The sequence below is a fragment of the Thamnophis sirtalis genome, unplaced genomic scaffold (genome assembly GCF_051295495.1).
Source record: "Thamnophis sirtalis isolate CommonGarterSnake01/CBP01778 unplaced genomic scaffold, rThaSir2_p1.2 scaffold_5, whole genome shotgun sequence".
Lineage (NCBI taxonomy): Eukaryota > Metazoa > Chordata > Lepidosauria > Squamata > Natricidae > Thamnophis > Thamnophis sirtalis.
The window spans coordinates 115,162,671-115,187,839 of record NW_028261385.1 but is presented as its reverse complement, the minus strand read 5'-3'; the positions used below and the strand labels follow the sequence as shown (position 1 = coordinate 115,187,839).

At 41.2% G+C, this 25,169-nt stretch overlaps 2 protein-coding genes across 3 annotated transcripts in view; both read right to left on the bottom strand.

Moving 5' to 3' along the window:
* Positions 1 to 1,171: 1,171 nt before the first annotated feature.
* LOC148045587 (prolactin-releasing peptide-like) lies at positions 1,172 to 9,063 on the bottom strand. Its single transcript, XM_087715148.1, has 3 exons — positions 8,889 to 9,063; positions 5,318 to 5,448; positions 1,172 to 1,690 (listed from the first exon to the last, which is right to left on the bottom strand). The coding sequence occupies exons 1-3, from the start codon at positions 9,008 to 9,010 to the stop codon at positions 1,527 to 1,529; spliced, it is 417 nt and encodes a 138-aa protein (XP_087571274.1). The 5' UTR covers positions 9,011 to 9,063; the 3' UTR covers positions 1,172 to 1,526.
* A 13,648-nt stretch (positions 9,064 to 22,711) lies between these two features.
* The window catches only part of LOC106548952 (melanophilin), an 82,924-nt gene continuing 80,466 nt past the window's right edge, over positions 22,712 to 25,169 (bottom strand). For both annotated transcript variants that reach the window (XM_087716660.1, XM_087716661.1), the window contains 2 exons: positions 24,274 to 24,371; positions 22,712 to 22,871 (listed from right to left, as the gene is read on the bottom strand). In XM_087716660.1, coding sequence (XP_087572786.1) covers positions 22,845 to 22,871; positions 24,274 to 24,371 — 125 coding nt within the window. In that variant the 3' untranslated portion in view covers positions 22,712 to 22,844. The remainder of the gene's footprint in view (positions 22,872 to 24,273; positions 24,372 to 25,169) is intronic.

The window sequence follows — 25,169 nt, the reverse complement described above, 5'->3', positions numbered from 1 at the left end:
GCTTTTATCCTTGGACTGTCAGGCTTCTGAATGCAATGTAACATCATAAGTATGTAGTAGGATAGACTTGCAGGGGTGGCGCAACGTGTTCATATTGGTGCAATATATTATAATATAATGTTACCCGCATAAATCAGAGGTGGGCTGCTTCTGGTTGCCTCCATGCACCCGCCTGGACATTTCTGCACATGCGCAGAAGCGTCATGTGTGCACACCGGTAGTAAAAAATTTGGAAACCCACTACTGACATATATGTATAGAGGATTGTGTGTTGTTAGTATGATTTATTGGTTTAGGGATTTTCTTTCTTTCACTGTGAATTATTGATAGGTATTTATGTTAGGAGAGGATGCAATAAGGGAGGCTCAGCCAATCTCATTATACACGTTTCGAGTTTCGAGTTTAATAAAATTTGTATGCCGCTTACTCCCATAGGGACTCTGGGCGGCTCACAAGAAGACAAAGAACATTTAAAATTTAAGAATAGAAAATACAATTAAAATTCCACATCATCCATTCCATCTAAGCGGGGCTGGATATCAATCAACATGTTGTGCACTGACAATAAAGGTTGAATTGAATTGAATTATCTTTTAAGAATGTTAATTTTTTTTCCTACTAGTGTTGTCCAGTTCTATGATAATGAATTATTCTACTCGTTTTTAGTACAAGAATGAATTATTATTATTATTATGGTTAGTTGCCTAGATTTTAGATTGAATTTGGCATTTTTATCCACCTATTAAATCCTTCCCAAGGGCCTGAGATAGAAAGATGTTGTTTGATTATTTTATAAAGGTATTGTTGCAGGAAGTAAGCTGTTCCAAATACAGCTGCCTTTTGCTATTGACTGTGATTTTCTCAGTGCTAGTGGTGTTCAAGTGGTATTCGAGATGATTTGGAATTGCACCCAAGGCACCTATTACTATTGGTATTATCTTTGGTTTCTTTTGCCATAGTTGTTCTACTTCACCTTGCAGGTCTTTGTGTTTTGTGATTTTCTCTTATTTTTTCTCTTCTATTTTGATGTCTCCAGCTACTGCCATGTCCACTTATTATTATTTCCAGTAACTTCAAGAATTAAAGTTGTATAATTGTGTATAATAGAATAAAATGTATTTTGCGCTATAAACTCCTTGAAGGTGAGTCTTATATTTTAATAGATAAGATGACATATTAGAATGGAAGAGGAAGGATAAAAATGCAAAATGTAGCTATGCAAAGTAAATAAATAAAAATATTTACAACAATATTTGTTCATTGAGGACTTTCACTACTTGGTATAAGTACAGTAATCCAAAAATGAATTGTATGCCTTGTAATAACACAAATGTATTTGTGAAAAATATGATCTAATGAAATTATTTAGCCAAAAGACATTCTATTTGATTTGTACAATAACAATAATAAAGATTGAAGCAAGATCCAACATATTTATTAAGGTTTAGAAAGGATAGAAGATGAAGATGGATATCTGTGCACATGTGCAATATATATTACCATTGTATTAAAATATTTATGCAGCTTCATTCATCTTGCAGAGATTCACTGCTTTCTTCTACAGGGAAACAAGCTTGAAGATGCCTGTTGCCAGACTTCTGGACATTTTCTGCAGCTGCTCGTCGTCTGCCAAACCGCCCCACAGGTCGGATCCCTCGCCCAGTGTACCAGGAAGGATCAATATCCGGATCTGCCAGGCAAAACCCAGAAGACAGTGAGAATTCAGTGGAAAGGGAAAGTGTGCTGAAACAGCTGTATTGTTCCTAACATATTGTAAAACATGGAGGCACTCATTATTAGTATTAGTATTAGTGTTACAGTATTATGAAAAACGTTTCAGTTTTGGTAGGTGGGTGGGACTATTTCTATCAGATCAGTCTCATAAAATAACCTGTATAAAGATGGTTATTGTATGTAATAATAGTCATCATAATTGACAAAAAGAAAGACTTAAAAATATGGGCATTTGTTAGCCATGAGTGTGAACTGTATATTTGTTTGAGATTATTATGCAGTGTTAAAATGCAGCCATTGTCATGTCTGGAGAAAAAAAAATTCGGAGAAACAATTCCTCATTTTCTATTTTGATGCCAGATGCTCTTCACACTTGTTTTTTCAAGTGTATATCATTTGCATAATTTTACTATTGTGTTTCCCTGAAAATAAGACAGTGTCTTATTTTCTTGACCCCCTAGAATAATCACTTGGTCTTATTTTTGGGGAGGTCTTATTATTATTGAGGTGCAGGAGCTGGTGAGCATAGCAATAGCAGTAGACTTATATACCGCTTCATAGGCCTTTCAGGCCTCTCTAAGCGGTTTACAGAGAGTCAGCATATTGCCCCCAACAATCTGAGTCCTCATTTTACCCACCTCGGAAGGATGGAAGGCTGAGTCAACCCTGAGCCGGTGAGATTTGAACCGCTGACCTGCTGATCTAGCAGTAGCCTGCAGTGCTGCATTTAACCACTGCGCCACCTTGGCTCTAAGCGTGGTCACCTCATGGCTGCTGCTGTGTTGCAATATTTTTGGGGAGGGCTTATTTTTTTGGGGGGCTTATTTTAGCATATGCGCTCAAAAGCCCGATTGGGCTTATTATCTGGGGAGGTCTTATTTTCAGGAAACAGGGTAGTGTGTGGTGAACTATATTTTAAACAGTCACTAGAAATAGTATTAGCCATTTACTAGACTTTAGAACTTTGATTTTAAAAAGTTGGTCTATACCAGGAATCCCCAAACTCTTAAGCTCATTGATCCTCCCATGAAGTTTTAGATTGTTCATCAATCCCCCAACATTTATTGCATGAAATGAAGGTAATAAATACTAGTTTATCTAATAGTACTAGAAATAATAAGAACAGTACAGGTAGTTCTCAACATGACCTCAATTGGGACCAGAATTTCTGTTGCAATGGGTTAACATGTGACTTATAACCATTTTACCATGTTTGTTAAATAAATCACAATGGTTGTTAAGTGAATCACATGGTCATTAAATGAATCCAGCCTCCTCAAATGATATTTTTGTTGGAAACCAGCTGGGAAGGTCAATATCATGATCACATGATTGCAGACATTGCAATCATTTGTAATTGTAAGCCAAGTACCTGAATTGCGATCACATGACTGCAGGCTCTGCGATGGTCTGTTGTAAATCACAAGTTGTAAAGACAGGTTATAAATCATTTTTCCAAAGCTATTGTAACTTTGAACTGTCACTAAGTGAATGGTGGTAAGTTGAGGACCAGCTCTAATGGATAGTTCCATCAACTCTTGGGGGTCAATACAAATCACTCTGGGAAACAATGGTCTCAATTGTCTGTGAAAAAGGCCAAGCTGAGTGATTCACCACTAGACTTCAGGATGGAAAGAGCAGCAGCTTTAAAAAATGAATGTATCCATATTTGCATCTAGATACTGTACTCTAATGCAGTGGTCCCCAACCTTTCTGGCTCTGTGGACCACTACCAGTGGTGGAGGGGAGAGGGAATGGTTTCATGCACATGTTCACTGTTTGCACAAATGAGCTTCATCTTTCTAATCTCTAGCCTGTCTTTTGCCTGTCTGGAAATGAATCCCAATAGGATCTTCTGTTCAGGAAACTTTACACAGGTCAGCTTGGACACTAAGCAACAATTTGACAAGAAAGAGATTAGGATTAAAAATGTTTATTTCCAAAGTTGCATTTGCTAGCTAGTGTTGCTGTATTTGGAACATCAAAGTGTGTGAATTAAGAGAGGAATTAATCAATGGATCAGAGCATAGCATATTTTGAGAACATTAGTTGCCTGAATGTAATTCTGCAGAAAATAATATTATATGTATGCACAACTGCTGTTGCAGAATGGAGGTAAATCAGTGGTGGGTTCCAGCTCCTGTCGCAACCAGTATGCTGCGCACGTGGCCGGGCATCCTCGTTGGGTACTCGTGCTGCCCATGCATGGACACGCCACCATCCTGCGACACCCAGTTGCTCGGCAAAGGTCATGCAGGCGCCGCACGCTGTGTGTGCATGCACAATTGGCCCAGTTGTTTCAAAAACAGGTAAGGAACGTGGGTGGGTGGGTGTGCCAAATGAGCCACCGTACCGGTACGGTGGCCACTATTCCTGGCTACCACTGGTACGACTGTACTGAGCCATACCGCCTGGGATCCACCACTGAGGTAAATGATGAAAAAACACATGAGAGAGATATGTTTATAATATTCTGTTTGGTTGTTTTGGTCTTGTAAAGTTTAAAAACACTGTGGTGTAGGGCAAGGGTGGACAATGTTCTTTTCCCACCAGAGACAATAATTTTCTCTATTTTGTTCCCCAGCACTTGAGACTGTCAGGTGATGTGGCAACAACTTTACAAAAACAATGGTGGCAGCATAATTTTTAAGGCTTTGAATTAATAAAAGAAGTAAAAATTAATTAGAGGGAGAAAGGTGGTGGGGAGAAGGGAGATAGATGTTTTTAAAATGCCTGGAAAGTGTCTTCAACATATTTAAGGGTTTTGCTATTAGATTTCAGGAATTAGATCCCACAGACTACGCCTCCTCCAAATTCCATCAGCCGGCCAATGTCGACTGGCGACTACCTGGAGGAGGGCCTTCTCTGTGGCTGCTCCGACCCTCTGGAACGAACTCCCCGTGGAGATTCGTACCCTCACCACCCTCCAGGCCTTCCGCATAGCCCTTAAAACCTGGCTGTTCCGACAGGCCTAGGGCTAAAAACTCGCTGCCCCACTTCGAATGGTATGATTGTTGTGTTTTTTTTAACTATGTATGGTTTCTATGTTTTTTGTAACTTTGTTTTTTTCCCCCCCCCTCCCTTTGAGTTGTGAGCCGCCCTGAGTCCCTTTCAGGGAAAAGGGCGGCATACAAATAAATTAAAATGAAATGAAATGAAATGAATAAATTTTTTGAGAGTTGCAAAAGAAGACTCTAGGGAACATCTGTGGTTGATTTCCAGAGTCTGGAACAGATTAGTCTAGATTAAGTGAAAAACATTTTTTTGCAGGTAATGCATAGCAAGATGTCCAGAGTAACACATATTAGGCATATGTAGGTGGCAAAAATCTGGACAACCACTAGATCTGGATCAAATCTAATTGTTTATGCTATCTATTGGTTGTCTAGATTTTTGCTGCGAAATGCAGTTTGCCATACATTCCATTCAGAAGATCTTGAGAGGGAAATGAGACAAACCCAACATCCGTTGGGTACTATTCCAGATTCTACCTTCAGCCCATATTCAGGTTTGTATATATGCTGGACATTTTGCTCATGAAAAATAGTTCTATCCATGCAATCATCCGGCTGTGGGAACTTACTCCTGATCTCCATGAATCGTTCAAGGATTCGGCATTTAGTCTCAGGTATAAAGGCCAGCAGCAGAAGGCAAATAACTAGCAGTCTCATTCCTTTCAGGTTCTTTCCCCCACTCTTCAAAGCACTTTGATATCTGATTTTAAACAAAGAAAAAAAAAATAGGTGACCTATAGCGACAGGGAGCAAAAAGTATATTACTGGCCTCATACAAGAAAAGCATTCCTAAAAAGAAAGTTTTAGTAAAGTACAGAGTCATTGCAAAATTCTATAACAGCAAAACAAGTTTGAATGTTGAATTTCAAGAAAAAAAATACTTCCTGAAAAATTACATCTTGGTATTCAAATGTGTTTGCCACCAAAATTGCCATCAAATTGATATAAAAAACATGGTCCATTGTTTTGATTGCTTAAGTAAGTTGCTTTTTCTGCTTTGGCTTGTTTCTTTTTAGAATCATATTCTAAATATTAATCTTAAATTATTGTATTTCGATCTGAATTTACTTTGTGGTTCCTTAGAGCCAATCTAACCTTTACACTCAGGTGTGGAATTTTTAGAAATAAAACAGGGGTAGATTTTTTAAAACTTTCACCCCCTTTTTGCTGAAAATGAGCTTTTGAAGATGATTTTCATATAAAGCTTTAGGGAAAAAACAGATAATAAAAGCACACTTTATTGCACTCCACTCCACCCTAGATTCAGATTGGTAATCTTTTACTTATTACAAGCAATCTCACTGAATAGGGACAAAGATTCACTGATGCTTTTGAATTTAAAGAGATGTGTTCTTCTAATTCTCCTTTTATCAGTTCCTAGGACTTACCTTTATAGTCTTGTGCTAGCCTGTCTGGTCCAGCACACCAGAGGCCTCCCCATCTGCTGTACCAGCAGCCCATTGTTGCCATTTCCATGGTCAGCATACCCATTTTTCTATCAGCTGTGCTACCAGGCAGTTTCTTGAATCTGCTAATCAGTTTGTGAGCAACTCACAGATTGAGTTTGTGTCCTTTTGACCTTGAGGTTTCTTAGTGGTTCTTTCACAAAGACCAACATGGTATCGGACCTGGTTACTTGAGAGACCGCCTCCTGCCAGTCACCTCCCAAAGACCTATCAGATCCCACAGACTAGGCTTCCTCCGAATTCCATCTGCCGGCCAATGTCGGCTGGTGACTCCCCGGGGGAGGGCCTTCTCTGTGGCTGCTCCGGCCCTATGGAACGATCTCCCTGTTGAGATCCGGACCCTTACTACCCTTCCGGCCTTCCGCAAAGCAACTAAGACCTGGCTGTTCCAGCAGGCCTGGGGCTGTTGAATTATCCAGCCCCATCCGAGGTTACGACTGTTGTTGAATTTTAAATTGCTGTTTTCTATTTTTATTTTTGTACCCCCTCCCCTTTTTATTGTTAGCCGCCCTGAGTCTTCCGGGAATAGGGCGGCATACAAGCCAAATAAATCTAATCTAATCTAATCTAATCTAATCTAACATGAACATCCATAGAAATTTACCTTTCACCCTGGGAATGAGACCATTGGACATCCTTCTGGACTATATCCATAAGGAAATATTTTTGTTCTGCATAAAGGAACCATGTCAGCCTGGCAGCCAATAGAGCAAAAGATCAGAGGTTTAACTCATGGCTTCATTTCTTAGTTCTGGAAACCTCAAGAGTACTCTCTTCCTGGCTGCCATGCTTGTCTCCCAGCACAAACCATCTCATGATGACAAGACGCCAAGCTTGTCAACCAGCTATGCTGTCTACTTTAGAATCCATAACACCCCAGTGAGAGAACAAGAGGATACCACATCCCAGGATAACTCAACATCTTTCAGCATCTATCATGCCAAGATTGGCATAATCAAGAAACAAGTCAGAGTTAAAACAATTTAGTAATTGTTTCCTGTTTTTAAGTTGCAGTGAAACATGTTTTTGCATGTGTTCAATGCAACTTTTCAATTGGTTCTTTGCTAGATCATTTAAGGGTTGTGATTAGTCCTTTCTTTATTTCTGCTTTAAAACAAGTGAAGAGGTAATATTTCAAAGTTTTATTCCCTGGAAACCTTTGAAGATACATACATAGATGAAACTTGCCAGGTTTAGTATCCTCTAAAAATGTACTGTTTCTGCTATTCTCACCCTGTTGTGTATAAAAAATAGTAGCAATAATTCCTGTGCTTCTTATTATAGTCTATGATCAAATATTTTTTCAAGTTCAGTCTCATCCTTAAAGTAGTTTGAATTGAACCTGTGTATTACAATGTTGAAATGCAAAACCAAATCTATATCTCACCTGTCCATTTACCTATGGACCCAAGTTGGTGTAGTAATAAATAGTGGGTTTGATTTTGTCAATGATTGGTTGAATAATTTTGTCCAAGTCCTGTTTTTTTCCTGTATTTCAAAGGTTTTTTTTCATTTTCAATAGCAACCAGTTTTGCCTATGCCCATCCAGCCACGCATCTTGCTGTTTGCCTAGTGTCATCTTTGGCTGTGCCTCTCCCTCCACCCCTTGCTGTCTTTATTATATCAAACATCGAAATGTGTTTGATCACTCACTAAGGCATCTACAGCTAGACTGAATATTTTATTTTTCGTAATTTGACTGATCCCTTCTCATGTTCTTCTCTTTGTTTGCACAAGAAATATTATTTACATGTTTAATATTTTCCTGAGCTAATCACTGCCCACTATTCATAAATGTAAATATTTATTAAGCAAAAATTTCCCTATTGTTTGAACTAATTCATCCCATTTAGAAGCAAAGGTAACTGTTTTCCAAATAGGAAATAGGAAGAAATGACTGTAAATTTGTTATATATATATATATTATATCTCATGGTAATTAAAAACAGATAAAAATGAAATGCATAATATAAATTAAAGTACATTTCTACTGTCAGGAAAAACTTACAAAATTATCTCACAATTATTTAAATCTTTTTGGAGCATCATTATCTAAATTAAATAAATAAATAGCCCCTATAGTGGCTGCAGGTAAATCATTATCTCCTTTAAGAGGATGCAAAATGAATGGAAATTTGAGATCCAGTCTGTTTTATGGTGGAGTCCATTAGCAAGCTGGAGGTAAGCTGGTTTCTTTAAACATTAGTTTCCAAATTGGAAAGCTGGGATAATATGATCTACACTTATTACTTACTGAATAAGTTGCCTTTTGAAGGCAGACAGATTGTGTGTCTGAAATAAGCACACTGGAAATTGTTTCATCTACAATGTTCTTTATAAGGAATGCCACTACCAGTATTTGTTTAAAAACCAATGGAATTGGAAAACAGAAAATTACTACATTAGTAGAATACAATAGCAAACAATTAGTAAGAGTTAAATGAACTTGCTTATAAAGCACACAAAAAATACAAACACACACAAACCCTAAAAAACTAGACAATGCAGTGGGGAAAATGGATCTGGAAGATGATTTTATTTAGCATTTCCTCCAGTAACTTGAATGGGCTACTGAGAACATGCACGCCATGCTTTGTTTTGCCTTCCTTATTCTCACCTTTCTCAAAAGCAGACATTCATAGAGCTGGCAGACTGCAATGAAGGCAATACTCACTTGTCTGTCAAGAGGACTGGAGAGTGGCACATCCAGTGGTCAGGCTCAGTGCAAGCTGGTGGTCCTTTCCCCCCTTTTATGTCTTCCTTTTGTATATGCATGGCAGCCTCTGACATCAGCATTGGGACAGGGCATCTCAACAGGCTCTCCCCTCCTCCCTTTACAACTTCAGCTCTTTTCCTTCAAGTCAAGGAAGGAGATTTATCTTATTTTGAATTACTTTCCTCCTTTAAGCAAATGAGGTAAAGAACTGGGAAACTAGATTGGCTGTATGCCTTCACTGAGATTTTACAAGTTTGAGATATTCTGAAAGATCATTTTGACTATCAAAAGACAATATTGATATTTATTTTATTTTTACAGTCATCTATTTCAATCCAATGTCTCTGGGGCTTGTACAATTCTAAAACAATTAAAAACATTTAATTTTTTAATCTCAAATTTTCAACCTCCCTCCCTTTCTTTTGACTCTGCATCTGACTTAATTTAATCTATGAGCCTCTAATGTTGATCTGTTTGTATTTTATGTCAATTTACATTGTATAAATAAAAATAAGTTAAATAAAATGCCACATTTTGCTCTGGATTTTGAAATGTCTAGTTCTGATTGAACTGTGTTTCCTGGACACTTGGTCACATCTGTGTCAGAGGCACATAGAGGAGCATTCAGTGACATTGATCCTAACAGGCACAGGATGCGTGGTAGGATTATGGACAGCTTTCCCCCATTTGATTTTCAGCTCTGCATATCTGGACCTCAGAGCTGTTCTTTTGGATGGAAGATGCATATACAAGAGTCCAGAGTCACTTTTCTTCCTAGGGGTTTTGGTCTGGGAGGTAGATGTACAATGTGCATCCTCCAACTATAGTGGGGACATTTGATATCCTAGAAATTGAAAACTTATTATGGTTCAACTGTCACTAATGGAACACAATAATAGAAATACTGTCAACCCTGGATCCATCTTTGAGTGTCTTCAGGGTTGCAACTGCAAATGAGTAGAGATAGCTGGGGGAATATGTAGCCAAAATAATATTCTTCTGAGAACCAAGGATACTCTCACCAGCACCTGGAGGGGCGTGGATGGGAGGCGTCTTGGATGGGGAGAGAGACCTGATTGGGGCATGTGAGCCGAGGTGGCGCAGTGGTTAGGGTGCAGTGCTGCAGGCCACTTCAGCTGACTGCTATCTGCAGTTCGGCAGTTCAAATCCCACTAGGCTCAAGGTTGACTCAGCCTTCTATCCTTCCGAGGTGGGTGAAATGAGGACCCGGATTGTTGGGGGCGATATGCTGACTCTGTAAACCGCTTAGAGAGGGCTGAAAGCCCTATGAAGCGGTATATAAGTCTAACTGCTATATTGCTATTGCTATGTGATGGGGGGAAGAACTTTGGATTTTGAACTGGGTGGGGAAAACCTGGGGAACTTCAGAGTTGGGTTTTCACCAGCTGTGCCAATATGACATGCCTAATAAATCTACACTTTGAGGAACCCTGCCTTGGAGTTTTGATTTCATACTCGGAACCCTGACAAATACATTCTGGCTTCTGTTCCAATGTAATACAGGATTCCACATACGCCTTATCTTCAACCTGAGAAACTCCTTTTGTTCTTCAAATGGGGAATTTACTCCTTTCAAATTGCATCCCTGTTCACCCAGCATGGTGGGTTATATGAAGGGGCCATAAGTCTCCTTCTTCCTGTTTGTTGTGTCGGTGGATTGTATATGTGCATAACTAAATACATGGGTATTCTAAATTTCCCTAATCATAAAAGACATCAATATATCTCCTTGGTTTCCAGTGTTCGCCTTTTATAGTATAAAAAAAAAATCTCTTTTTTTTTAAAAAAAGTAAAAGGCTAGTTTGTCAGTAATTAGGCAAGTAAACCGTTTGGTCAATATGAAAATGACATTTACATTTCTGTTCTACCCTAAAATAACAGCAGATACAGTGTGTACAATAAGTGAAAATCATGCCCATTCATCTGCACTAACATCGACTCCTCCTGTTACCTTTGCAGCTGCAGAGAATTGCATGTAAATATCCAGAAATACCAAGAAAATGGCCAGCTACCCATTATCTTATGGATTCCCTTACAGAGGACTTTCTGTGATGAGGTTAAAACCTGGCTTTGCCAGCAGGCCTGGGGGTGATGAGTTCCCTCCCCTCTCGACATGTATGGTTGTGCGACTGTTGCTTATTTTTATTATTTGTATTTCGTTTTGATGTTCCCCTTTCCCTTTTTGGATTGTTCGCCGCCCTGAGTCCTCCCGGAGAAGGGCGGCATATAAATAATAAATTCCATTCCATTCCATTCCATTCCAGGTGCTAGAACCGTAGGTTAGAACTTTCAATGAAATTCCTATTCAGTTTTATGGTTCACTGATTTGCCTTGGACAAACTAGCTTATAAACCTTATAGTACAGTGGTGGGTTTCAAAAATTTTTTGAACCTACTCTGTGGGTGTGGCCTCCTTTGTGGGAGTGGCTTGCCAGCCATGTGACCTGGTGGGAGTGGCTTGCCGGCCATGTGTTTTCTCCCTCTCTGTCCCTTTTTTCTTTCATCTCTTTTTTTCTTTCTTTTTTTCTTTCTTTCTTCCTTTCTCTTTCTCTCTCTGTGAGTCTGTCTGTCTGTGTCTTTGCTTCTCCCTCCCTCCCTCTGTGTCTCTCTATGTGATTCTCTGTGTCTGTCTGTCTCTCTCTCTCTGTGTATCTCTCTCCTCCCTCCCTCCGTGTCTGTCTCTCATTCCATCTCTCTGTGCCTCTGTCTGTCTGTATCACACACACACACACACACACACACATAAACAGTCACACACACACACATACTGTGGTCACCTTGTTGAGTGTTCCAATCACATTTGAAACACTCAACAACTGGCTTGTATTCATGGTTTTTTGCAGCATTCTGCAGACATGGGAACAAAACATATGGTTAAAAGTACCTGGCAGCGGCGTTCTTCCCTGGGGGGGCTCCGCAGAACATCCCAAGACCAATGGCTCTGGGATGAGGGACGGAATCTTCACCGGGGACCAGTAAAGCTTCATCCACCAGAGGCAGCAGGACCAAAGCTCCTCTCCCAACTGGCTCTTCCTCCCTCTGAGGGCAAGGGACCCAGGTGCCCCGCTGCCTCTGGCTTCCTTCTGAGAGTCTCCACTCTCCGGGGCTATAATTGTGCAGGCTGTGCGTGCATGCTTATGTTTTCCACGGGGGTGACGGATGGGCTCCGGAATAGCTCCATGCCTTGGAAAACATAGGCGCGCGCGGGTAGCGGGGCAGCCAGGACAAGGGAGTGCAACCCATGCGGCTTGTTCAAACATCAAAAGAAGGGACAGGAGAGGAGTTTGGCTGTTTGAAAAGCCCCGCTTGGAACTCCTCTCCTGTTCCTTCTTTTGCTGTCTGTACATGCAGTGCGGGTCGCACTCCCTTGTCCTTCATAGCCAGCTCGATTCCAATTGGGTGGGGATCCATGGAGAGGGATGGAAAAAATCGATTTCTTCCCCCCTCCCCCAATTGGAAACGAGCTGGCTGTGAAAGAAAAGGGAGCGCAACCCGCATGGCTTGCTCAAACAGCAAAAGAAAGGGACAGGAGTTCCAAGCGGGGCTTTTCAAACAGCCGAAATACTCTCCTGTCCCTTTCTTTTGCTGTTTGAACAAGACATGCGGGTTGCGCTTCCTTTTCTTTCATAGCCAGCTCGTTTCCAATTGGGGAAGGGGGGAAGAAATCATTTTTTTCCATCCCTCTCCATGGATCCCCACCCCAATTGGAAACGAGCTGGCTATGAAAGAATGCAATATTACAGGCTAACTCTGCCTATGACCTGGAGTTCAATCCTGATGAGATTCGAGGTTGACTCAGCCTTCCATCCTTCTGAGATCAGTAAAATGAGGATCCTGTTTGTTGAGGGCAATATGCTAACATTGTAATTCACACAGAGTTCTGTAAAGCACTATGGAATGGTATATAAGTCTAAATGTTATTGCTGTTAAGTGTGGATATAAGTGTAAACGTTCGTGGCACGACAAAACTGCGCTCGTCAAAATAGCGGTGATAAAACCACATTGCTAAAGCCGCGACATCATCACCGCCGCGACAACAGCGTGACAACAGAAGGGCGCTTTAAAACAGCGCGGCAGAAAGCCGATTTAAATTAAGGTAAGGGTTAGGATTAGGTTTAGGGGTTTGCTTTAGGGTTAGGTTTAGGTTTAGGTTTAGGTTTAGGGTACTGAGTGCTTCGGAAGGCGCGGATTTGCCCTCCGCGATTATGTCATCGTGGTAGGATCGCGTTTTTCCTTAGCGCTTCAGACGGCGTGGATTTGCCCTCCGCACTTATGTCGGTGCGGATAAGGGCTTCGCGGTTTTGTGGTGGAACCGTAAACAATCAATCAATCCAACAAACAAACATTACGGTACTAAGTCTTTCACTGTTTCACTAGAGCTTTTTTTTAGCAGTGATGCTCTAAGTATCACAAAAGTGGATAAGAGGCACACCACCATGAAAAATGATTCCGCCCCATAGCATTTTAAGTCTTGCCCTTCCTGAGCCTAGCCTTGCAGAGCTGAATTGGGGAGAGGGTATGTAAGCAGAACTGTGATATCAAAAGTCCTGAACATGTAAGGATTCAACAAGCAGTCAAGCAAATACAGTCTTTCTGGATGTTGGAAACAGAGTTGAAAGGAAGTGACCAATGTGGACGGACCAATTCAGATTCACTTGATCTAAGAATTGCCTTTTGGTATTCAGGAATCATTCGCCACCTTTGACTATATTCCATTTATTAGTGTAAACAATAGGAATACTTACATTCATTTGAAAATGCCATTATTCGGTCTTTGGGATTCAAAAATAATTCAGCATCCACATCAGGATAGGACACTGCCCAGTAAGGCAAAGCAGTTAAAGCACAGGCTTGCAGCTTTGAACATTTAGAATTGAGCATTTTTTTAAAAAGAAAAACAAAAGATATCCTATTCTTTCTGTGGAGTTTTTGAGCAATTAGCATTAATAAAGCAGTGAAGGAACATAACTTTAGGGCCAGCAGATTTTTGGAAGGACAAGTACTGTGATCAGGATGTAGGATAAAAAGCAGTCCAGAATCTTGTAGGTGATAATTCATTACATAATCTTCTGTTTCTGCATTTCTACATCTCTATTAATCACTAGATTTGGAAGATCCAGGAAAGCTATTTTAATGTAATATCTTGTGGGAAGCTAGAGCTATTAATCACAAATCAGCATCTTATCTGTTCTAGCTGGGAGAACACGGTCAGACAAACAGAGGCGAGCCAGGACTTCAAGTCAGCTAACAGTTTATTTCTAACAGGTTGCCAAACGCGGCACTTCATATTTCATGCGTTTTAGCCAACTGGCAACAGCTGAGCCCTGTTTCACAGCTCTTTATATACTCCAGCTGTCAAACAGGTAACCAATCAGAAACAAGGACACGCCCCTCTAGCCAAACGGACCAGAGAGGAAACTGTAGTACACAACACTCCTTCACACTTAGAATGCGCATGTGTAGTGGCTTGGCTGCCACCGGACCCGCCCAGACCTTCTCAGGACACCTTCCGCTGGTGGGACTGGAATAGTGCCGGCCCTGGCTGGAGACTTGGCTCTCTCAGAGTCCGGCGCCGCTGGAGCCTCACGGGGAACCACTGGTAAGTCTTTTGGTGGACTTTTAATTAATTTCTCTAGCTCCTCTAGGGAGATAGCCCGGGGCCTTGTGGCCTGTTCCTGACTCTCGGCTTCCTGCCTGTCGGGTAGGCCCTGTGACTGCTTCGCCAAATTGACATCCCCTTGTCTATTTCTCAGCTGGTTTATATGGCGCTTCCAAACCCTGCCATCCTCTACCTCTACCAGGTACGAGCAGAGACCAGTTATTTTCTGGACTATGCTGGGGAGCCATAGCGGATGGCCTGAGTAGTTTCTTGCATATACTGGCGTGTTGGTGGTGAATCCCTTGAGTTGACTGTGTGAATCTAAAGGCCGATCTGGAGCATATTCAGGGTGCAGTCTATCTAGTGTTGTCCTAATGCGCCGTCCCATTAAAAGTTCAGCTGGGCTCTTGTTTGTAGTAGTACAAGTGGTAGCATGCTGCCACAGTAGATACCTATCTATGTCCTCCTGCCAGTTTAAGGGGCCAAACCTGGCGAGAGCCTCTTTCGCTGAACGGACCGCGCGTTCAGCCAGACCATTAGCCGCTGGGTTGAACGAGGCAACAAAGGCATGGCAGAACCCCAACCGGGCAAAGAACGAGGCAAGCACTGCAGCAGTAAACTGGGGCCCATTGTCAGAGACCACTAAGTCTGGTAACCCATGGGTCGCAAATACCTGGCGTAGTACCTTAATGATGGCAGGGGCAGTTGATGCAGACAATAAACACAATTCAACCCATTTAGAGAAAGCATCAACAATGACAATAAACATTTGGCCCTTAACCGGACCAGCCAAGGCCATATGAATTCTGGACCACGGAGCCCTCGGTTGCTCCCAATTCTGAATGGGTGCTTTGGGACAAGCCGGTCGGGTTTCCTGGCACTGTGGACAGCCAGCCAGCCACCGAGCAATGTCCTGATCCATACCCGGCCACCAAGCATAGCTCCGGCCAAGTGCCTTCATCTGGACAATGCCCGGGTGACCGTCAGCACTGCTTCCTGGAGGGAGGCCAGAATCACCACTCTGCTGCCCCACAGAAGGCAATCTTGCTGCAAAGAAAGTTCATGTTGCCTGGTGGAGAAAGGTTGCCATTCAGTGCCCAGTGGGTGAGAAGGCCAACCCTGTTCAGTCCATCTGAGCACATTGGCGAGCACCTTGTCCCGGCTGGTATGTCTGGCCACATCAGCTGTGGTAATCGGTAACTGCATGTCATCGATCAGCAACACTATAGAGGAAGGCGCCGGGTCCTTGACCGCAATAGGCAATGGGCATCTGCTTAAAGCATCCACGTGGCTGATGTGCTTGCCAGGTCTGTAATGTAACGTATAGTCATAGGCAGCCAAAAATACAGTCCATCTGGTGAACCTGGGGGACAGAATCTGGAGCGTCTGCTTGTCGCCTGCAATGATGCCCAGTAAGGGCTTGTGATCTGTCACAATGTGAAAATGACGGCCGTAGAGATAGGAGTGAAACCGCTTCACTCCAGCCACTATAGCCAACACCTCCCTGTCCAATTGGCTATAGTTCCGTTCGGGCAAAGACAGCATTCAGGAAAAAAATGCTACTGGAGCCTCCAGTCCGGATGGCAGCCGATGGCTCAGGACCGCCCCAACCCCATATGGGGAAGCATCACAGGCCAACACTACAGGGAGGTTTTCATCATACTGCAATAGAACACTATCGGACGTGAGGAATTTCTTAATAGTCTCAAAAGCAGCTGCCTCATGACGTCCCCAAACCCACTTCGCCGAACGGTCTAAGAGTCTGTGCAGGGGTTCTACAATAGAAGCCTTATGTGGCAGGAAAATGTTATAAAAATTCAATAGCCCCAGGAAAGCTTGCAGTTCAGCTTTTGAGGTAGGCGTTGGGGCGTGACTGATAGCCTGTACTTTCTCAGGGGTAGGATGAATCCCTGTCTTATCTATTAAAAATCCTAAAAATTCGACTTGGGGAACCGCGACCCGGCCCTTGGATGTCTTAAGTTTCAAGCCGACGTCATGGAAATGACTAAGTAGAGACCACAGGCGGGCCAGGAGAGAGGTTAGGGAGCGGGCAGACACCAGGACGTCGTCAAAATAAGGGACGATGCCCGGTATGCCCTTTAACAGCCTTTCCATTAAATTTTGAGAGAGTCCAGGTGCCACACTGATTCCAAATTGGAGCCGGTTACCCTTGAACGCACCCCTATGCGTGACTATAGTCTGTGCTTCAGCAGTTGCCTCGTCCACAGGTAACTGCTGATATGCCTGTGCTAGGTCTAACTTTGCAAATATGGTCCCCTGTTCCAGAGAGTGCAGCAGATGCTGCACCACGGGCACTGGGTATGCGCTCTGCTGCAATGCTCTGTTTAATGTGCACTTAAAATCAGCACAGATCCTCACAGATCCATCACTCTTCACTGGCGTCACTATCAGAGTTTCCCAACGAGCATGGTCTATGGGTTCTAGCACCCCTTGGGCCAGTAATTTATCAATTTCTGCATCCACTTTAGGTTTTAATGCAAAAGGTACCCGCTGCGGCTTCAGCCTCTGCAGCGGAACCTGTGGGTCTAAAGCGAATGAAATGGGAGTACCAGTGTACTTCCCCAAACCCTCCCCGAAAACTTTGGGGAATTCCTTAATTAACAAATCCAAGTACATAGTACTCTGGATTTGATCAATGCCTGTTATGCCAAGTCCCAAAGCCTCAAACCATTCCAATCCTAATAAACTTGGCCGGGGGCCTTTCACCACAATCAGAGGTAACTTTTTGTTGAACTGCTTAAATACAACTTACAGAGATATTTACCCAGCACTGGAATGGGATTTCCTTGGAAATCCTTTAATCTTAACAGACAAGGCTCCAAACTTTTCTTGCTAAAGCCGGAATAATCCTCTTAACTGTTGCCCAAGAAACTATTGATACAGCTGATCCTGTGTCAACCTCCATCTGACAGGGTCTGCCCTCCAAGTGGACCGTAAGGAAAAATTTCCCTTTCAGACCATGGACAATCTGGTCCACTTCAGCTTCTTCCCTATCCTCATTTACAGCAAAACAGGAATCCCTTTTCCTGAAACTCTGGCCCCTGGTAAATTTGCGGTTTTTTCTGTAGCCCTGACTGGTGCTAGGGAAACTGCCTTCCTGCGCATTTGTGCAAGGAGCAGCCACCCTGCAGACTCTTGCTAAATGATCCCTTTTTCCACAACGGAGACAAATGGTATTTTTAAACCAGCACTCCATTCTATCGTGCCTACCTCCACACCCTGGGCAGGTAGTTTGGGGCAAAACCTTACCCTGTCGACCTCTGGCCTGTTCCCCCTTCAGGCAATGTACTTCATCATTTCCAATAATCCCTTCAACAGGGAAAATGTCTTCATGATGCACCTCAGTGGCTTTTTCTCCGGCTTGTGGTCTACAGAACCTCTGGATCTCTTCTGTGGATTTTGTTGACAGCTCTACTGCCCTAGCTTCATCTAAAGCTGTTTGTAAATCTAACTCAGGTTTGGCCAGTAGATGGCGCTGAATACAGAGGTCTCTAACCCCACCCCACCCCTACAAGCTGATCTGTAATGGACTCATCCAAATCTTTAAAACAACAATGGAGGGCCACAGCTCTTAAGGCAGCCACATATTAATTAATTCTCTCCCTCACGCTGAAACCTTCTGTAAAAGGCAAACTGGCGTGAAGTGCGAGAAACTGATGGAGCATAATGATTTTTTAACTTTGTCATCAAAACATCTCATGTCACATCGAGGACTGTGTGTGGAGCCACTAGCGATTCCGCAAGGTTAAACATCTCCGTGCTACACAGATTTAAAAAACACGATTTCTTTCTCTGTTCAGTTAGGTTAGTAAAGCCGTTGGCTTCTAAAAAACACTCAAATCGGGAAATATAAGAGTCCCAAGTCTGCGTGGCCAGGTTAAAACTGGCTAATGTATTCATTGAAGCCATTCTGAGGTAACTTTTTTCTCCCCTTTGGCTTAACCCCAAATCGGTCTTCGTAGTAGAAGTGACTCGCTTCTGAGGGAATTCAGCTCTAATGACTTCGCTCTTTGATTAGTGACTTTCTCAGCTCTGCCTGGGCTCAGCCACAGAGGAATCCCATCCTCGTCACCAATGTTCTAGATGGGAGAATGCGGTCAGACAAACAGAGGCGAGCCAGGACTTCAAGTCACCTAACAGTTATTTCAAACAGGTTGCCAAACGTGGCATTTCACATTTCATGCGTTTTAGCTAACTGGCAACAGCTGAGCCCTGTTTCACAGCTCTTTATATACCCCAGCTGTCAAACAGGTAACCAATCAGAAACAAGGACACGCCCCTCTAGCCAAACAGACCAGAGAGGAAACTGTAGTACACAACACTATCCCTATTACCTGATGTTTTCTTTCTATGAAAAAATTCATAACAGGAGGTTCACAACAATATTAAGTACAAGTGATAATGATAGCAACCACTCTCCAAAGCAAATTGGAAAACTGCAGAAATTCTATCTTCACTTTGTGGGGCTTCTAACCAGAGCCACTTCATTTTGGAAATGATCTAAATCTCTTTGAAATTATCTCCTTCACTGTTCTCATTTAACCTGTTATGAAATAGATGAACATCTAATAAATGATGTATTTCTATATTTTTATTTTCATTTGCATTTGGTGTTATACAATCTTATTGTAATGGCTCCTCTCCTAACTTGAGAAAGTAAAGACTCTTGAAACGGATTATTTCAAAAGGAATCTTTAACCAGTCAGGATGGAAACTATTAGAAGTAAAGCAGCATCTCAAACCCTTTAGGCAATGCAAATGGGATTAAGCTGATAATGACCTCTCCCCTTTGTCTGAATGCAGATTCTAACCAATACACAAGTGTGAAGATGTTTCCTTAACTCTTCTGCCCTAAGAGTCAATAAAACACATGTTCCCATGGCTATCTCTAGTTAGACATTAAAGTAAGTTATCCCACATGGCTCTCATAAACATCCCCCCCCCCCCAGATATTGGGACCTTCAGTCTTCCGGTGACAGGAAACCAGTTGTAAAGTTGTAAAACTCAGTTGTTACAGACACGCTAGTGATTTTACTCTGAGGTTCCCCTCCTCCCAATTGAATGGCAGTATCACTTTTAGGGATCTGGTTAAGGTCCTTTCCATGGGCTGCTGGCTTTAATGCTCCCCAAGCGTAAGATTTTCCCAGTGTTCAGCAAGGGGCCTTACCCCTCCCTCCATTAGCTGCTCACATTCACATTCTATAGGAAAGCAACAAACTCCTATACCTTGGGGAATAGAGTGATGGTGGCAAGCTTCACATGACAGGAGGGAAGAAGTGCTAAGAACTTAGAGGAAGGAATTCCCCACCCCCACCCCGGAAATCTACTCTACAGTTTCAGAGAAAATGCTGGAAAAGCTCTCTAACATTTGCCCTCATCAAGGACTGAGCTAATTGGCTGTGCTTTCCACATCCCAAAGAAATGGACCTGAGGCAGCATTTATCTCAAGGCTTTAGCTAGCTAATCAGACAATCAGAGTGGTAAAAAAGCCCTTCTCTCTCAAGCGAGGAAGGGAAACAATACATTTTGCTGCGGAGAACACAAACCATCCATTTATAATGCAGGCTACCTGGCTATATTTCTGAATCAAGATAAAAGCTGATGCGTAAGATGTACAGAGTGAGTATAATGTCTGCCTAAAGGGACGCATTAGGTGGGGTTACCCAATCCTTTTTGTTAAGGGGTCCAATAGCTATGATTGCTTTGGACTGAAGTTCTGCCTATATGTATGGATGTGGAGTGTGGGTTTCTTTTCCTTCAGAATCCCTTGTCCCAGAATTGCTTTATTTGAGAAAACATAGCCCTTAAAAAAGAATGAAACTGCACATAACATAGATTTCTCTTCCTGATTGCATCAATGAAATTAATTTACATTAACTGGAAGAGATCTGGACACATAACGGTTGATGAGAACATAGTAATGAAAGATAGCTTACAGGAGGCATTAAAAGTTCAAGATACTAAAAAGTCACAGCTGTAACTGGAAAATTCCTTCTAATTTGGTTATTTACTGAAAATAATTCAGCAAAGATTTATTAGCACTGAAAACTAGAAATTTTGGTCTGAACTCAAGATTCTTTCTCAGCTTGGAAAAAACATTAATCAGATAAACAGATATAGGAACTCACATTTTCAGTTTCTTTGGGTGTCTTTAGCTGTATTAATAAAATAGGTATGTATTGTAACTAATTGTCAAAGGCATAAATATCAGGGCCATCAACACTTTAGATTTGATTTCAAAAGGCTACGTGGCCAAAGGCATAATTATAGCACCTCTCTGCAACAGTTTAAAGCACACATGTGATTAAAAAAAAAACTATGGCTTTTAGTTGCAGAAAGTTGCTGTATTTGCATTCCCATGTGCTCCAAAACACATTGGGAATCATATTTGAAGCACTGCACAGCCCTAAATAAACATGTTGCAGATATAGTTTGGATACAATTATATTAGAGTCAAAATGATGCCTCTTGGTCACATTGGAATAAAGACGCTCAACTACTTGTGGTAAAAGATGCCTGAACTTTGCATTTCTATCATGAAACAAATTCTAAGAATACTGAACAGTAATGACTTCACAGTTTCAATGACTGCTTGATATAAGATCACTGTTGCTAACAAGAGTTCAAGTTTTTTATTTCAGAGAATTCAGTAATATCTTGATTTTCTAAAGGTCTGTGCTCATACATGACACCTCATACATTGTATATGAAACTCACCATTATAAATATTTGGTACACACCACTTGCATAGAAATTCAAATTTTAGAGTTTGAAACCATAATTCTAGATTTAAAATATAATATGAAGAGAGAAGAGAGGTGGGAGGCACCGAAACATCCCCATGATGTTTCATAAGGATGAACGACCATGGGGTTACTGCAGCCACTATAACTTTGAAAAAGGGTTATATATAGTGTCATGGGGTGTCGTAACTTTGAAAGTTCATTGTGGCCTGTCGTATCTCAAGGACTATCTGTAATATGTTGCCCTGAAATGGGTGAAGGATCCTCAGTCCTAGGACAAGCTTTTAACCTGGGCAAATCTACTGTGTATAAAACGATGAAAAATACTAGCAAAAATTGTAATGCATTCTATTCCTCGGTTTGCCATGAAATCCAGCTATAAGAAAGATGTATGCTTCCATTGCACATTGAAAGAAAACACTTAAGTAATGTGGTACTTAAGAAGAAGGCTTTACATATTTATGAGAACATTTGTCTGTGCATGTCAGCCCCACTAGATAAGCCAAACCAGGAAATCAACTTCACAGAATGGCTAGAACTATTTTTTATTGAAATTGGCTGTAGTAGCAGAATCTTGCAAGTCTGATTGCATTATGCCTCCTCCTTGAATTAAGAAGATACAGCATCTGCCTGAGCCATTTTCCAATGCTATCTTGTTCTGGACTTTAAAAATGCTTTAGCCCCCTTTTCCAAGGCAACAGATCCTACAAATCTCTGACAAGTTCATCTTCCTTACTCATGCATTTTGGATTATAAAATTTGACACCATACTCAACAATCCTCCCCCCTGGACTCCTGGTTCAGTTCTCACTCTTTATGCAAGGTTTTAGGGACACATAACCCTAGCATAAAATGAGGGAAGTCTATAGTTATCATGGCATAAATTTCCCGGATTTAAAATCCAGTGGTCAACAGAATTATGTTTGTACTAGACAAAATTGTTTCCCTCTATTTATTAGGCCAATTAATTAGTCTTACAAAGTCTTTCTGAATATTTTTTTTAACAAATAGAACATGAAGGTTTAATTCAAAAAGTGCAAGCTACCTCCAGAAATTGTTGGCTTTTCTACATTGTAAAGTAAATCAAACCCTTCTCCTTACCATCCAATGATTTAGTAATAGCAACATGACATGAATCTTGGGCAATTCCAAGCAAAAAAATACAATACAAAATGTATATATGGGTCTCATAAAGCTAATGGGCTTAGTGGCCTAGAAAACAACTCTTCAATTCACCTGGTCATATATATATTAAAGAGTGGATGAGAAAGAAAAATGCTTGAGCCAAAGTTCTCTTTAAAATATGTAAAGAAGCTGAGAAAGGGATTCCATAACATACATTGAGACCTACTGCTCTGCTGGAGAAGCTAGAGTTCAAATGTCATAGGATTCTTCCTCAGAGATGTAATTTGTTCAGATGTAATTTGTTCCATTTTCTTCTTTCATAGAACAAGTAAAAGAGAGAAAAGCAACAAAAATCAAAACTTGAGCCAGGATTTTGCAGTATTGATCTTAGAAGGTTCCATTGTTTTCAAGAACGATGGGTCATCACAGGTTTCTGTAAAGTATCAAAACACCAATGTGAACCTTTGGAGTTTTACTTACTTAAAACATGTTCATCTTCCATTCAGCTCTGGGTGGATCCCAATCAAAATCAGCAAGTAACAATCACACATAAAAATTGCTGGACTGAGATTGTGCATACATTTTCCCCATGTCATTTACAGACTTAAAAGTTTAGGAGTTTCAGTGCAGATTGAGCACAACTGCTGCTAGATGCTCCTATGGCTCATAGCAATCACTGTTTGCCTATTGACTGGCTTCAGAACAATGTAAAATGTCATGAAACCAAAGAAAGTGAGGCTAACATTTTCTAGCTGCAGATGTCTCGTGGAAAAAAAGAGATGATTGCTGCTCGCCTCTAAAATATTCCAAAGAACTGCCAGAGTAATGACAGGAGAAAAAAGATGATAAGGAGATTTCAGAGATTCTTACATACAGTATATGTATTATGTTGGAAGAAAAAGACATTAGGGTAAGATGAAAGAATATGTTTATCTGTAGGAATTAATCCAATAGTGGTTGTCTTATCTGTAACATTTTAAAAATATTCATCAATAATAAAAGACATTAGAAAGATTTGGGATCATTGCTTTGGATTATAATTCAAGAGTATTTTCAACCCAGACTTTTTCTCAGGAAGTAAGACTAACTCACTCATTTATTCCACAAAGGCCAGCTGACATGCCGCCCCCACCAGTGCACTCCCCCCCCCGCAATTCACAGAATCCAGGGTCAACTAGTTTTGTTATGATTTGTCATGTTTCCAATTTCAAATGTGAACTGTGTAGGCCTACTGAAAGGTACACATGTTTTAAAAAATAAGAGTGCTCCCTGGTGCAAATATACTGCCCCAGAAAAACACAACGGAAAAAGCAGGAGCAGGAATATTTTTGTGACTGGGAGAACAGCATCTTGCTGAGAGCGAGAGAGTGAGAACAAGCGAGAGATGTGAAATTGCCAATCAAGTAGGCTAGCTCTACCATAGCTAGTTCCTTTTATATTTCAATTTTAAAATAGGAAATCAGCCAATAGATAAAATTATTGTTGATACAGTTATCTGGTTGCATGAATTACTTGGGATTGTATGATTATAAAATTACATATGATTATTATAACATATAATATTATAATAAGATCATATGACTGATTACTCTGATGCAAAAGCATGCTATACTGCTATCAGCTGTTATTCCATTTGTCTGATTCTGGATTCTGTCTAATTTACATGTTTTCATATTAGTAACAGCCTCCTCTTTATAAACTACCACATATCTTTCTCCTACAAAAACAGTGGCCTTCTATTGGAATTTGGCTTTTAAAGGTAATGGACTCCTCTATTTATCTTCTCCATCTATTCAGTCGGGAGGAAAGCCATGAAGTAAATTCTGAATACTTGCCGCGAAGATCTCATCTGTTTTTCTGTTTCTTCCATTTGGATTTCGTTGGGTCAGTGATCCTCTGTAATAGGAGTTCCGAGCAAAGGATTCAGCATTGCCTTGAAAAGGTAAAGAAAATAATATGGATGGCTAGATGCTGCAATAAAATTATTCGTGTTTAGCTAGTATTAAAAGATAAGAATGCTTCTGATGTAGGAAGGAAGGCCACTGAGCAGCTGACTGCCCCATTCTGCATCCAGCATCTGCATTGAAGGGTCCCATCAGGCCAAAGGGAGGGCCATACAAAACAGACTGAAAGAGGGCTCTGCAAAGAGCATTTAAGATGAGTGATAAAAATGTACCTATCCACAAAATATTTAAACTTACGACAACCCTGAAAGAAGTCGGCTGGGCTATTTAGGGCTATATATAGGGCTATTTCTCATTGTGCATATTATTAACCAGGAACTTCAGATGCCAAGAAGTCTTAGGCGGATCCACCCGATGTTTCATTGTAGCCTGTTAAAACACTTACATGATTCTAAACTGAGGCCGGTTGGGGTGCTCCCTCTGCCCCCAGTCCTCATAAAGAGGAAGAGCATTACGAAATTAAGGACATTCCTGGATTCTAGACCCCATAGAAGGAAATTGCAGTACCTTGTGCAGGAAAGGCTAACCCATAGCAGATGCAGAGTGGATAGCAGCAGCAGATGTTAAGAGTAGCTAGGCTGGTAAAAGAGCTTTCATTCTAGATACCCTAACTGGCCAAAGTTAAATGAATACTTTGTACAATGGGGGGATTGCTCATGATTATGTATGTTTACATGTGTTACAGATGTATCCCTTTTCCTGGGGGTTGGCATGTCAAGAATGTCTTTCATCCAGTTACTTCTTCGCTCTCTTCTTGACAACAATTA